The sequence below is a fragment of the Haliaeetus leucocephalus genome, unplaced genomic scaffold, assembly GCF_000737465.1.
Source record: "Haliaeetus leucocephalus isolate CR32 unplaced genomic scaffold, Haliaeetus_leucocephalus-4.0 Scaffold238, whole genome shotgun sequence".
NCBI classification, from domain to species: Eukaryota; Metazoa; Chordata; class Aves; order Accipitriformes; family Accipitridae; genus Haliaeetus; species Haliaeetus leucocephalus.
In genome coordinates, this window is record NW_010972674.1 from 293203 (window position 1) to 307125 (window position 13923).

At 41.8% G+C, this 13923-nt stretch overlaps 1 protein-coding gene across 3 annotated transcripts in view; it reads left to right on the forward strand.

The window, feature by feature from the left end:
* The first annotated feature begins 192 nt into the window (after positions 1-192).
* The window catches only part of ASPSCR1 (alveolar soft part sarcoma chromosome region, candidate 1), a 51148-nt gene continuing 37417 nt past the window's right edge, over positions 193-13923 (forward strand). For 2 of the 3 annotated variants that reach the window (XR_774382.1, XM_010568108.1), the window contains exons 1-3: positions 193-980; positions 5820-5920; positions 13433-13490. Coding sequence is in view for 2 of the 3 variants with exons in the window: in XM_010568108.1 (XP_010566410.1) it covers positions 831-980; positions 5820-5920; positions 13433-13490 (309 nt within the window). In the remaining variant the exon portion in view is untranslated. The remainder of the gene's footprint in view (positions 981-5819; positions 5921-13432; positions 13491-13923) is intronic. The other variant, XM_010568109.1, reaches the window with a different exon arrangement.

A 13923-nucleotide genomic window follows, 5' to 3' on the forward strand; every position in this document is an offset into this window, starting at 1 on the left:
GTCGGCGAGGCGCACGCCCGGTGCCCGCGGCCTTGCCCCTGGGGCCGGCGCGCTGCCGAAGGCTGTCCGGCGAGGCCTGCTCCGCCGCCGGGCCTGGGGGCCGGGCCCGGCGGGAACGCGCGGGGTCCTGGCGGGTGGGTGTCCGAAGGGGGCCCGGGGGCCCTCGGGCTGTGCCCCGAGGTCGGTCTTGGTTTTAGTCCTTGCCACAGCTACGTGGGGATTGCGTGGTAGCGCACGAGGACGTTATTCGCAGTCGTCCCTGGGGAGAGAGGGATCCACACGCTGCCGTCCAGACTGTTCTCCAACAGAGTTACTTTGTTCAAATAGATCTCTCCCCATCCCCCCCGTGGCACGTCCCTTCGCTTTTGGGATGGGTACTGAGATCCTGCGTAACCTCCACGAAGATGTCCCTCCCCACACATGCACTTCTGCTAGTTCAGAGGCCGGTAGGCGTCTTCTCCTCTTACCTGGTGGTTTGACTGTATACTTCTACGGTATCATAATCAAGAGGTTATTTGTCTGAGTGGCAGTAAAAAAAAGTGCCTTTTTATTTAACAGTGAACACCAGGCTTGAATATGTATTCATTTGCCCTTTATTTCTTAAAGCTTGAGGAGGAACATATATTTGGGTATTTTAGCTGTGACTTCTACAAACTGCAGCTATTTTGTTATGCAGAATAATTTTTGTTAATGACTGTTTTCTCAGTTACCAGTTGCACATTGTTGAATTGTGCTCTATGGCTTCTAGTCAGCGTGCGGGGAATTCTCTTGCTCAATACCTGGACTTTGCATTGTTGCCAGTCCCTGAAGTGATCTGAAGGTGGCATAGGATGATTCTGCTGTCTTCATGGGCTGTGTTCTTCTTTAGGTTTCAGAGGAGTGTGTTGGATCTCTCTTTACAGTGGAGATTTGCCAGACTGCCCAACAATGCCAAGCTGGAGATGGTGCCAGTCTCTAATAGAGTGGGAATTGGAAACACGGTATGTTCATTTCGCAATGTGACCCGATTTGTTCAGTTACCGGTTGGGCTGGATATGATCTTGTCAGATCTAATGAGCAAGAGCATGATTAGGTTTGGCCAATGCTTGAGTGGAAGACCACCCAAAGACTGGTTGAGGTGTGGTGGAAAATGGTAATTTAGTAGCTGGAAGTCTTTGCTTACAGTCTGTATGATGATGGAGTTCCAGCTGTGTGCCGGGGGATAGGGAGATCTTTTGGGGAGTTGAAAAACTGGTAGTCATGAATGTATAGGAAGTTAAACATCACTGATGACTTTGCTCAGCAGTCGAGCTACTAACTCAGTTCCCTTTCCTAATTTCTATTTCACTTGCTGTTGTCTGCCTCTGGATTTTGACTAAATCTCAGATTCTTACAGGAGTCTCTTTTGCTTCTTTCCCAGCATTGCTGTTCACGGTGTGTTCACGCAGCTTTAGAATTTTTTGTGACGTGTGCTGTGTTTAGTAGTTAGCAGAATGTCCCCATTTAGCACAATTTGCAAAGGGCTTATGGATGCCGTGTTCTGTAGGAATTATTGTCACGTTTAAGAGATTTAAAAATCTTTTATGAGTGTCGTCATAATAGCTGGAGGCATAATTTTTAAAACGATGCATAGGTGTTAATGAGCATAAACATTTTATGTGGTAAATATGATGTATGATGTTATTTAAGTAGCCTGGGAATGAAAATTTGTCTATCGCTAACAGTCGTCTCTCTTCTTACTGACTTCTTTGTATGCAGTTTCTCAACTTTTCTGAAGGTTTCAAGTCTATTAGTGCTAATCTCTTTATGTCTGTCTGCCAAATTGTGTTAGTGGTATTTTGTTATAGGCAGTTGCCTTAGCTGTCACAAAGATAAACTGATACATACGTTGAAAAGTGAACTTTATAGTGTGAGAAGGTTTTGGAATCTCTGCTCTAGTTCACTGTGGGTGTGCAGCGTAGTTTTGGGGGTCACCAGTGTCCACATTTTTCTCTGTAAAACCTCCATGTACTTTGTTTTGTCACTAATGTTTTCTTTCTGACTTTGTGGTAGAAGGAAGTTTGTGCTCCAAATGACGCATTTAGTTAAAAAAACGGCACAAGCTGGTAGCATCTGCTTAAAGTTTTAAATTAAAAAACATTGTGATGGCATGGAGTTCGTCTTCCAGAGGAAAGTGGTTCTATTAAAATGGTACAGTGATGACTTTATGTGACATTTGCATCCAGTTTGGGAGGTATTGTACTGAAGGAAAACCGTGGTTTTATTTTTTTTTGTTCCCCCATGAAGATATATGCAGCATATCAGAAAGGATGAGAAGGATGGTGCACTGTAGGAGAGGGGTTGTAGCATGGAATCGCTACTTTAGATCACAAAAGAGAAAAAACTAATGCAAGTTTAAGTTGTTACTGTTTAGTTGTATTTCAGCAGAAGAATCTACAGAAGTGAGGCTTCCCTTGGAGCGCTCATTGCTATTTTATGGAGCTGAGAAGATTACAGCAAATACGCTTGTGAAGAGTGCAGTCTAAACAGAGTTGCTGTCCCATAAACTAAGAGCAGAGATTTCACTTGGAAGAATTTTACGGACGGTATAAAAACATACTTTGTACAGAACAATTGACCAAAAGAATTCCCTGCCACAGGGAACTAGTGTCAAACACTGTAGGAAGTTCAAAACAGCGAATAACTGTGACTAGAACTGACACTAGTATTATGCCGTGATATAGTGGCAGTTGAGATATGGACTCAATTGTGCGGGCCAGCTGCAGTAATGTTGGGATGAATTTGGTTCTGTGCCTTTTGTTATTGTCTCTTTTATTGAGATAATGTGCGTGGAAGTAGGTGTGCTTTCCTGTGGTGTGTTGGCAGCAGTTACCCCTAGAGACAGAATACAGGTTTCGATAAATCATGAGTTTGTTCAGCAAATCTGGTATTTTTAAAATAGAATGCTTTTGGATTTGCCTTCGCATGTAAAAAATCAATGATTGTAAGGCAGTTCTTCAGTGAAAAAATGAACAAACTCCTCTTGTGATGGCAGGTGATCTAGGGGTACCATCAGTACAGTTCTAGTGCTAATAGTTGTTAGCCTTTTGTTTATATGTTTGTAACTTAGCTATTATTCTATATAGAGCCTGTTTTTTTTAAAAAGACTTTTCTAATTGACTGAATAGGACTTTCGTGACATGCTTAGCTTTGAACTGTTGCCCAAAAACTGATGCAACTGGTAGTCTGAATTTCTGGGCTGGATTCTTATAGAATGGTGATGTCAGCTGTCATCACTCTGCTGTAGCTGAGAATAATCTAAGGCTTGTCTCCATCATGGAGAAACCAGGAGGTTGTGTTAGTGGTGGGATGAAATGACTTCGTTCAGTTGGCTAGTTGTTGATGATGCCACTGTTCCCTTTATCTAGAAAAATTCCTGTCTCCAGCAGATCACAATTTGCAGTCCTGCAAGGACTGGTAGGAGCCGAGGCAAACGACAAACATATTCCTTCAAGGAAATCACAGTTGATTGCTGGAGTGTGTGGTGTCTATTTTTTTCCCCTTCCCCCCCCACCCCCCCCCCCCCATGCTTGCACACACATCTCGCACTCTCACAGAGAGGATACACTGATATTGTTGGTAGGGACACATGAAAACACAGAATGAAAGAAAGCTGCTGTTGTTGCCCTAGGCTTATGTCCTTCTCAGGCTTTTGAATAAGGCCAATTTCTGTGGGCTTCAGAAAGGCATAGTTAACTAGAGATGCTAGGTGCCATCTAATAGGGACTTTTTTTTTTTTTACTTTAGACAGGTGAGCTAATTGGGAAAACTTAAGAGTTAGACATTTTGAAAAAGAAGGCTGAATATTCTCTAGAAGGTAAACATAACACCTGAAATGCTCTGCTGTTGTCCATGTTTTGGTCAGCTGGTAGATTTTTTCCTTGGGACCATCAGGAATTTGAAGTTTTTCAGGACTGTCCTCAGTGTGCATTCATTTTAGAAATGCCTTGGATTTTTTTTTTTTTTTTTTGGCAGTGAAGGGTGGAGGGGAGCAATTCTCTGAAGAATATGTAGGATCTGCATAAGCACCTGCTAACGAACATGAATGTTCACGTTCCCGGTTGGAAAAGGCCTGTTAGAATAGGTAGCTAGCTGTCCTTTGCCTTTTTTTGAAGGTGTTTAAGAACTTGATAACTGACCATCTGCAATAATTTTTGAGATTTTTTTACTAATTCACTCTTAAATTGTATGTCAAAATTCTGTGGTTAGGAAGCATTAGTGAATTGCAAGTTACACATGTAGTCCCTTTGGACTGATAACAGTTAGGTCTTCAATAATTCAAAGGTAGATCTGGACCATGTTCGTTGTTTCTCTCTGTGGATGTGCAAGTATACTGTTTGTTCTGCCCCAGGGGAGTTGTTCTGCAAATTGATGCTTAAGTCAACAGAGTTCTGTGTTGGTGGTGTAGTTTATGCAGCTGCATCAATCCTGTCTGGGTTATTGGAATTAATTTTATATAGCTGTGAAGACCCTTGCTGTAAAGTTTCAGGTAGCGTAAAACAAAACATCTCAGTTGTTTGTGATCACACGTTATTTGGGATGCTTGCATTCTCTGAATATGTTTCAGCTCGGGATATGGCAGGGAAGAGGGGCCCAGGAAAGCTGGTTAATATTCAAAGATCACCTCTTCCACGCTCAAGAGTGGTGTATTCCATTGAACAGGAAGTCAGGCAAAAATGCTGGAATGCCTGCATGGATGAACAAGGAGCTCCTGGCCAAACTCAAACACAAAGAGGAAGCATACAGAGAGTAAAGCAAGGACGGGTAACCTGGGAGGAATAGAGAAACCTTGTCCGAGCATCCAGGGGTGAAGTTAGGAAAGCTTAAGCCCAGCTGGAATTGAATCTGGCCAGGGACAGCAAAGACAACAAAAAGGGCTTCTTTAAGTACATCGGTGACAAAAGGAAGGCTAGGAAAAGTGTGGGCCCATACCTCAACAAGGCAGGGGACTTGGTTACATGGGACATGGAGGAGCCTGAATGCCTCTTTGCCTCAGTCTTTACTAGCAAAACCGGCCTTCAGGAATCCCAAGTCCCAGAGACGAGGGGGAAGGGCTGGAGCAAGGAGGATGTACCCTTGGTGAAAGAGGATCAGGTCAGGGAATACTTGAGCAATCTCAACACATATAAGTCCATGGGCCCTGATGGGATGCACCCATGGGTGATGAAGGAGCTGGTAGATGTCACTGCAAGGCTACTCTTGATAGTCTTTGATTGATCATGGTAAATGGGAGAAGTGCCTAAAGACTGGAGGAAAGCAAATGTCACTCCTGTCTTCAAGACAGGCAAGAAGGAGGACACAGGGAACTACAGGTGGGTCAGCCTCACCTTGATCCCTGGGAAGGTAATGGAGCAGCTAATCCTGGAAGCCATTTCCAGGCACATGAACAACAGGAAAATCATCAGGAGTAACCAGCAAGGATTCACCAAGGTTGAGTCATGCTTGACCAACATGATAAGCTTCTGTGATAAAATGGCTGGCCTGGTAGGTGAGGGGAGAGCAGTGGATATTGTCTACCTGGACTTCAGTAAGGCCCTTGACACTGTCTCTCATAAGGTCCTCATATATAATACTCATATTCATAGCAGAATAGAATTATTCTAAATATTAACTTCTAAAATAATAATTTGAATACCCCTCTGCATTTTTAACTAATGTAATCCTTTGCAGCAGGTGTTTAGAAGGAAGTAATGGGTTTTTGGATAGCAGGTCCTAGAGATCATGGAAGTATTACAAAAAGTTGTGAAGAAAAAAAAGTTTTAATTCAATTTTGACATTAATTCAGTGTATTTTTCCCCTAGGTTCGGATTGCATTACAATTAGATGATGGCTCCCGTTTACAAGACACCTTTCTCTGTCAACAGACTTTGTGGGAACTTCTCAACCATTTTGCCAAGATCAGGTGAGCAATGCGGTGAGAAAATACTTGTTTGGATGGATCTCTGCATGACAGTAGTTAGTTGTTGTTATGGTGATCCAGCTAAATACTGCAGATCTGTAGAATTTGCATTTATTTGACTCTGTTTTTTCCCTTATAACACAGACGTTTGCTTTTTCCTTGCTCTTTCAGATTTGACGTTCCATAGTTTCATTATTATTTTTTAACCCTGGAGTAGCACTCCTGGTTCAGGGCATAAACTGGTACCAAACTGCTAAGGCTAGGAAGAAACTATATACTTGGATATATTGCCGTGCCTGTCTTTTACACAAACTTGTTTGAAGTCAAGTTATTGCCAGAGTTGAGATGGTAGCCTGGATTGTCTTGATCACCAGCATTTCTGTGCTGCGGTTCCATGTGGTGGAGGGGTTTCTTTCTTAAGCGAGTTGCTGTTGCTTTTGAGGCTTGCTGTTGTGCAAGTTCTTCAAGGAGTTCTGGAGCTCTTGGCAGACTAATGTGGAATCTTCAAAAGACTGATCAGATCCTGTTTAAATGGAAGAATTTCTTGTCCTACATTTATTGAGTATATACATGGGTTAGAAATCTTATTATTTCAGTCCAGTCTACATTCAGTGCTTTCTTTTGTCTTTAGTTTTGACTTAAAAATACTGTATTGTTTTGAAATGTCAAGCTAATAAACTTTTCTCCAAAGACAGTTCTTTTGTCGTGGCTTGGAAGATGAAGCCTTGAAGCTGTGACAGCCATTCTATTCTGAACAGAATTAACAAATTTCATTTTTTCTGTCATAGTTGGCTTTACCTTTCTCTTGATAAAATGCTTTTTTAAGATCCTGTATTCCTGGCTTGTTCTTTCTCTTACATTCCTCGCCTTCTGCTAGTTGCTCTGTTGCATTTGAATCTCTTGCTCATCTCTACAGATGCTGTGCTATGGTATTGTGCAAATAGGAACTATTTTTGTTAATTTCTCAAACCAATTCAATACTCCTCTAAGGAGTAGCTTTCTGTGTCAAAACTTTTGAAGTCTTATCCTGGTTTCAGCTGGGATAGAGTTAATTTTCTTCCTAGTAGCTGGTACAGTGCTGTGTTTTGGATTTAGTATGAGAATAATCTTGATGACACACTGATGTTTTAGTTGTAGCTAAGTAGTGCTTATCCTAAGTCAAGGACTTTTCAGTTTCCCATGCTCTGCCAGCGAGGAGGTGTACAAGAAGCTGGGAGGGAGCAGGGCCAGGACAGCTGACCTGAACTAGCCAAAGGGATATTCCATACCATAGGACATCATGCTCCCTGACTGGCCCATAACAAGATCAAAGGAGTGACCAGTGCTGGCCCAAGGGAGGGAGTTTGGATCAGTGGCATCTTCTGTGTAGCAGTAAGGGACTGAACAGTTAGTGCTCACTTCCTGCTCTCCTATCTAACTCCTCTCATACTATTTTTGCAGTTTTGTGGGGAATTGGCTTAAGTAGCTGATTCAGCTGAAAAATGGTATTTTCCCTACGTTATCTTTCCGGTAGGTAAGTTTCCTAACCCAGTTAAGGGTTGTGTCTCATAGGCAGTTAAGACAAGACGTGTAGCTTGTCTGGAAGCAAGGATCCTAAAGGAAGCAGCAGCAGATGGGTAGGAATGGTGTATGTCAGCTTTTCTACTCAACATGTTGTGTCATCAAACCATAATTTGAGGAAATGCTTGAGGTAGTCTAGTGACTCTAAAGTGATATAAATGAGTCTTACTTATCGTTCTCTTTTCATCTTTAATGGTCAGGGACCAGGTCTACACTGTGGCATTTACTCTGAAGTCATAAAGGGACAGCCTTCACATAAGTGCTAGAGAGAAAAGAATTCTTTTTCTTTTGATTGAGGAAAAAGGTAGGCAAGAAAAGCCAGGTATAATTTTCCTGGGTGTTTTAAGGCCCCTCTTGTACCTTACTACATACTTTGTGCCCTCTGGGAGAAGAGTGCCTGTTGCAGTTTGGGAACTGCTAGACTGGTAGGGGTGGTAATTATGGATGGTGACAAATAGTCTTTGTGTGGCTTTCTCACACATTAGTTGGTTATTTCTTTGGTTTAAATTTTGAGCTTCTTATATAATTTTGCTCCTTTGGAGTGGTTTTATTTGTTACAGGTTATTGTAATACTAATAGTTAATCTACATGCTGCTCTTTTTAAGCTTCTAACTGCTACAGTGTGCTAAGCATTATTAACTTCAGTTCATAAGACACAGCTGTTCTTTTCTGCCCTCTGGAAGCTGAGCTCAGATGTTTGGATGGACTTTGCAAACTTTCGATTAAGTTCAACGAGCAGCAAAGATGCTGTGTGTGACTTAATCACAAAACAAGCTGGATCTATAGCCATCCATACAGATTTCACGGGCTGTGCTGCTTTTCAGTGTGTATTGACTCAGTTGACTAACTAGTCAGCTAGCTGTTGACTTTTGCTGAATCCTTCCTTTGACTTTCCAACTGGAGACGTTTTCCTGGAATGCTCAGCTGCTCTAAGTGCGTGAGGGGAAGTATTCTAAATCCACTGGAATTTCCCCCGGGTTTCCAGCGTCCATCTTGGCTAATTGGGTCTGAAGAAGGTCTGGAAGCTATTGTAAGGCTGCTCCTCCTCTCAGCGTGCGGCAGTCCTTGCACAAGATGTTTACAGGCTCTGTCAGATCACTACATGAAGGAATCTAATCTGCTTGCCGTTCCCCTTCTGAAGAACAGCACATCAAAGAAATGACAGTGTGTTTGATGTGTGTGCTTGCCTCAGTGAATGCATGTAACGGATTAACAGCAGCTGGAGGAGGAGCCTGCTGGCTTCCAAGAGTTATACAAAAATAAGTCTCTGGGGGGATCTTTGCTTGGAGTCTGTTCTGCAGAGACTGGTTGAGGGCACAAGCGTTGTATGCCCTTTTAGCATGAGGCCTGGGAGAACTGTTGCTTTTCTGTCTCCCACTCTTGCCTGTCTGGCAGCTTCAGTAGCTTTGTAGACTGTTTTACATAGAAAGATTGCAGTCTTGACACTTGAAGACAGTTTTAACAATGACTATGACTCTTTGCTACTTTTGTGGTATCGTTCATTAAGTTCAGATATTTTCCATACATTTTTAGAAGACTCTTCAATCCAGAGAGTTGCTTGGATTGAAGTGGAAAGCAGTTTTGGAAAAGTGAATGAAACTAGGTTGTGTAAGCCAGATTGGTTTCCTCTCTTATGGGTCTATGTGGTGAGGATGTGTATTCCATTGTGCCTTGGCTTCTCTCCCCCTAAATGGTGATCATCCACCTTTCTTGGTAGATGGGCAACACGAGGTTCAAGCTTTTATTCATCTAGGCTGTTTCATCTGCATTTTCTGTGATTCTATACTGTTTCCTCCATGTCTCAGCAGTCCTTTATCTTTTGTGCACTTTTATTGAGGATTCCTGTAGGGATACAGCTGATCCTGACTGGAAGCAAAAACCTTTGAAAATATGGTAGGGATGGCTAGCTCACCTGGATTATCTGGAAAAGTCTGAGCACACATGGCCTGCTATGGTGTGCTAAAGGTAGTCTCTTAGGTGCTGTTTTGTTCCAATTGTTGAGTCAAGAGGCAAGATTTTTTTTTTTCTGCCTTTCTGCATCAAGCATTGGCCTTGGGAACTTACTCAGTTACTGCTACAAAAGGAGCGAGGGAGGTCGGAGCGTCGGTCTCAAATCACAAGGTTATGCTCATTCTGTATTAGGAACTTAATCTCTTGATTCATGCAGAGCACTGTATATGGCTTTCTGTCCTTGACACAGAATAGCTAATTGCAAAACCACAGATGGTGGCAGACCTACTCTAGTGTTGTTTTGGTTGTTCGTCTTGAGTTAGAAAGTTAACTGTGTTTCGTAATCTGAAGCTTGAATGTAATAGTTTGGATGCTCTGGGTGTGGGTTGCTTTCTGCACAACAGGATTTGGTGTGGTGGCTGGAAGAAGCGTTCTGAAAGAATTGATACCTCAGGACTATAAAGCCCTTGTGATATGTTGCAGCTGGTCTGGAAGTAGTTCTCAGCCCCTGACTTCCCTAAACCAGACCCGACCCTCAGGACTGGTTTTACAGGTTACTCTGTTTGGATTTGCTAACTCTATTGAGTGGAGCTTCTCAGTTTCATTGTGACTCACCTTGTCCTGTATCACCATGCCGTTGCATGCTTTATTTAGAAAGGCTTAAGTTTTAACCTTTAGATCAAGAAGGGAGGTAGACTGCTACAATTAAACCAAACATAAGTCTTAGTTCTGGTCTGTGCTTAAGAGGTTTGCTCCCCCCACATCCTCCAGCTGGCAATCTTTGATGTGCTCTTGCTCTTGAGGATTACTCAAGGATCGAGTATCATAATTTTCCAGGTGGCACTCTCAATCCTGAGTGACTTCTGGTTCCAGCTATTTCACTGACATTTCACTGAAGCTGAGTTTTGAGGGTAAATGTAAATGTCCTTGATGAATTCTCCTGGAACTTAATGGCTATTTTCGTTCATTTTCTACTCTGTGTCGGCTGGTTGACTCCTTCCCTGTTCAGTTTGTTTTGTCACTTTGTGCTGGGCTAAATAGATTCATGTTACAATATTATGTAAGACATTGATTGTATGTATATTCTTCTAAGCTGCTCATCTGTGACGTGTTTTGGACATAATAGAAAGACTACATAAGATAATACTGGCAAAGCTATTGTTGTTAATTAACTTTGAACATTACGATGATACTTAAGATTACTGGAACCGCTGCATTGAAAGTAGTAAGATGCATTTGACTATGCAGACTCTTGTCTTCTGCTGTGCAAGCAGATTGCTAAAGTGCGAAGGGCTATTTTCTTTCCTTCTTATCTGAACAGAAAACTTTATTCCTGTCTTAAGGTGGTCTCTCCATAAAGGTTGGGTTTATTGCATGCCTATTTGTGGACTTACCAGCTATGAAGTAGAAGCCTTTCTAACAGCAGTAGTCAGTGTGGCCACAGCACAGACATACTATGTAATGTACATAGTCACTTCAGAATTAGATGCTTGGTTGACTGAATGGATTTTAACTACTACTTAAGGGATCCTTAAGGGATCCCCTGGAGATAACTTTGTGTCTGGTAATATTGCATCCCAAAATACATATTACACGATGCTGAAGGCAGGATGTTTTAAGTAGTGGAACTCTGTTCATTAAACTCCTTTCCAGGAAAAGTCAGAATGAACCCAGCCTTGATCACTGACATCCTTTTCTTATAGCCATTCCCTGTTCCATCGTCCAGGTATGACGCTCACTAATTAAAGCATAAGATAGAGAATGAGTCCCTGGTGTACAAATGATAGGTGTAAGTGATGCACTAGATATAAGCAGTCTCAATTCCTGCTTAAATTTTGTGACACTTGGACACCAAGTTGATGAACGTTGTGCAAATATATTTAGGAGAATGTGTGGCTATGACTGCTACTGCAGAATTACAAACAATGCAGAAAAGTGATTGAAGTAGAAATATCTTTCCAAAACTTCTAATTTCCAGTGAAAAATATTGGATTTTTTTTTCAGGCTGCCAGGGTTCTGCAGGTTTTGTTTTTTTTTCTGTGAAGTTCACTGCAGAGAATAGAATCCGGTGACTTAACAGGCAGTTAAGTGCAAGTGTTCACATAACCCTGTAAGTCAGTCATTTGCAAAGCTCCTCATGAGTTCAGTAGTCAACACTGGCATAAAAGGGCATAAAATGACAAGTTGACTCAAGGAACTAGCTTCAGCCTCTTTTATTCAGAGACCTCAGGAGATGAGCAAGGATGTGTCACTCTACTGGGCTGTCGGGTGGATTTCATTAGCTGATTTGCAGAGAAGTGGTTTCTCTTCAAGTCACAGGTGATGGGTGATTGTTTCCTGGTGGGGTGAGGCACAGGGGAAAGCCATTTCCCCTGCCCACCCCCACCCCCCCCAGACTGCAGAGAGCACTAAGATCAAGGGAGTTTACCATGAGGAAGAATTTCAGCTGTTTTGCTTTTGATGATAAAACAGCTGTTGCAGTGTAGATGGTATATACATCTCCCTTACCAAGGGATGTCCTGGTGCAACTGCAATGCCAGAGAGCTCAGGACAGAACGGGCTAACAAGAACTACTGGGGTGTTATGGAGAAGAATAAATCTCATCAGTTCCAACCTTCTCACCTTTTGTTTTGTAGTTTCTCCTGCTAAGTTAGGCTGAAACTTTTGAATTTAAAACTTTTGAAAAAAATGCTTGTGAGAATTCAGTCAGTTATCTTTCTGAACCACCACTGTCTCAGGATGGACAGTGTTCTCCTGGTCACCTTTTGCCATTGGTGTGCTTTGGGGGGGGGAAGGAGACTATTCTTCTCCTTAATCTCATGTTTTACCATATTCTCAGCTGATTTCAGTTTGAGTTTCACTTTGACTGCTGAAGGGGAGACCAACATGAAAGAGAATTTCTTCTGCTTTTGAATCTAATTCTCTCACTGATTTCAGTGCTTCAGTGCAATGTACTGGTTAATTCTTTAAGGCTTTTTACTTTTCTACAGACATCTGAGGTTTCCTTGCTAAAAGTGTTAGTCCCTTTTTTTTTCCCCATTAAGAACACCCTGTTGTAGGGTTTTCCACAAGTACTGTCTTTTGAAATTGCTTGATCTTGGATGGATGAGAACTGAGACTTGCTGTGACAGGCATTGATTGTCTTTTCCCAGTCCATCCTCTGTGTTTGTTCAAGTGCATATGTAATAAAGCTTCTCTTTTACTTGAATGCCTCAGGATTGCTTATCTAGAGGAAAATGGGAAGAGTAGCATCTTGTCAAGAGCAGCACCTTACTGTTTTTTCCCCTTCTCTATATGACTTCCTATGCAGATGGTCTGTCAGCAGTTTGCATCATTGCTAGTATGTGTTCTACCTCACTGAAATGCTTAAATGTGGGTTGATCTTCACTTTGTCTACTGCAGCAGCCTTTCCTTTGGCTTCGTTTTGTTCCTGGTCTCCAGAATCTGAAAGCTTCTGCTGTTCGTTTTTGTTTGTTTTTTTTTTTTCTTTCCTTTTTTTAATCTGTCTGATACTAAGGCAAATTCTTCATCATGGGATTATTTGCTTTAGAGCAGTATTTCATTCTGTTTGGTGCTATGTGTACGTGGAAAGAAACTGACCTGTCCCCAAGGAAAGTACAGTCCAAACTGTAATAACTATTTAACTTAGATAAGGGGTTAAAAAGACCAAGTATTATTAAGTCACGTTCCAGGTTGGGTACTGAGACACATGAAGAATGATGTGCTCAAATTTATCTAGTAAGATCAACTAATTTCAGAATTAACTTTAATTATTTCTCCTTTGTTTTTAAACTTGCAGGGCTGTGTTTAAGGAACAGTTAATGCATTGGAGCAAATTCTTTACCTAATGTCTAATACTGATTCTGTGAACTGTGTCATGATTGTTGCTGGAGAAACATGGAGGAGAGCGTTGCTATCTAATTTTACTTCTTACTATTGTTCTACATTGGTTTGGAGGGGGTAGGCTGTTCCACAGATACTGCAGTATTCTGCTCTTTATTGCAGGGAGTTTATGGAACAGCATGGTGACTTCTCTCCAGTCTGTATTTACATGAGAGATGAGGTAAGTCAGCAAAGTCTTCTTAACAGTCTCTTTTCCTTCTGTCCCTAAAAAATAAGAAAAACTCAGCTCTGCTTTCCAACCTGGAGAGTGTTTCTTTTGAACTTTCTTGAGAGGGGAAGTAGAAAAATGTTGGTCTTTTCAAAGCATGACGTGTCTGTATGGAAAAAAGCTCTCTTGGAACGTAACCCTGGGCCGTTTAGACCTCTGAGCCCATAAAATGAGCTCAATGACCCGTTTGTGTTTTTCTTTCCAACTTCTTTTAAAGCTCGAGTCAAAACAGTGGTTTCATTTTAATAAATATTTGCTTTTCTCTGTGTTTTGATCTTTTGCTATTAATGTTTTGTTTAATATTTTGTATGTGCGTATTACGGAATTTGCTCTCCCTAGCTGTCCCTTTCACTTCCCACTGACCTCTGTGGACAGATCATCTTTA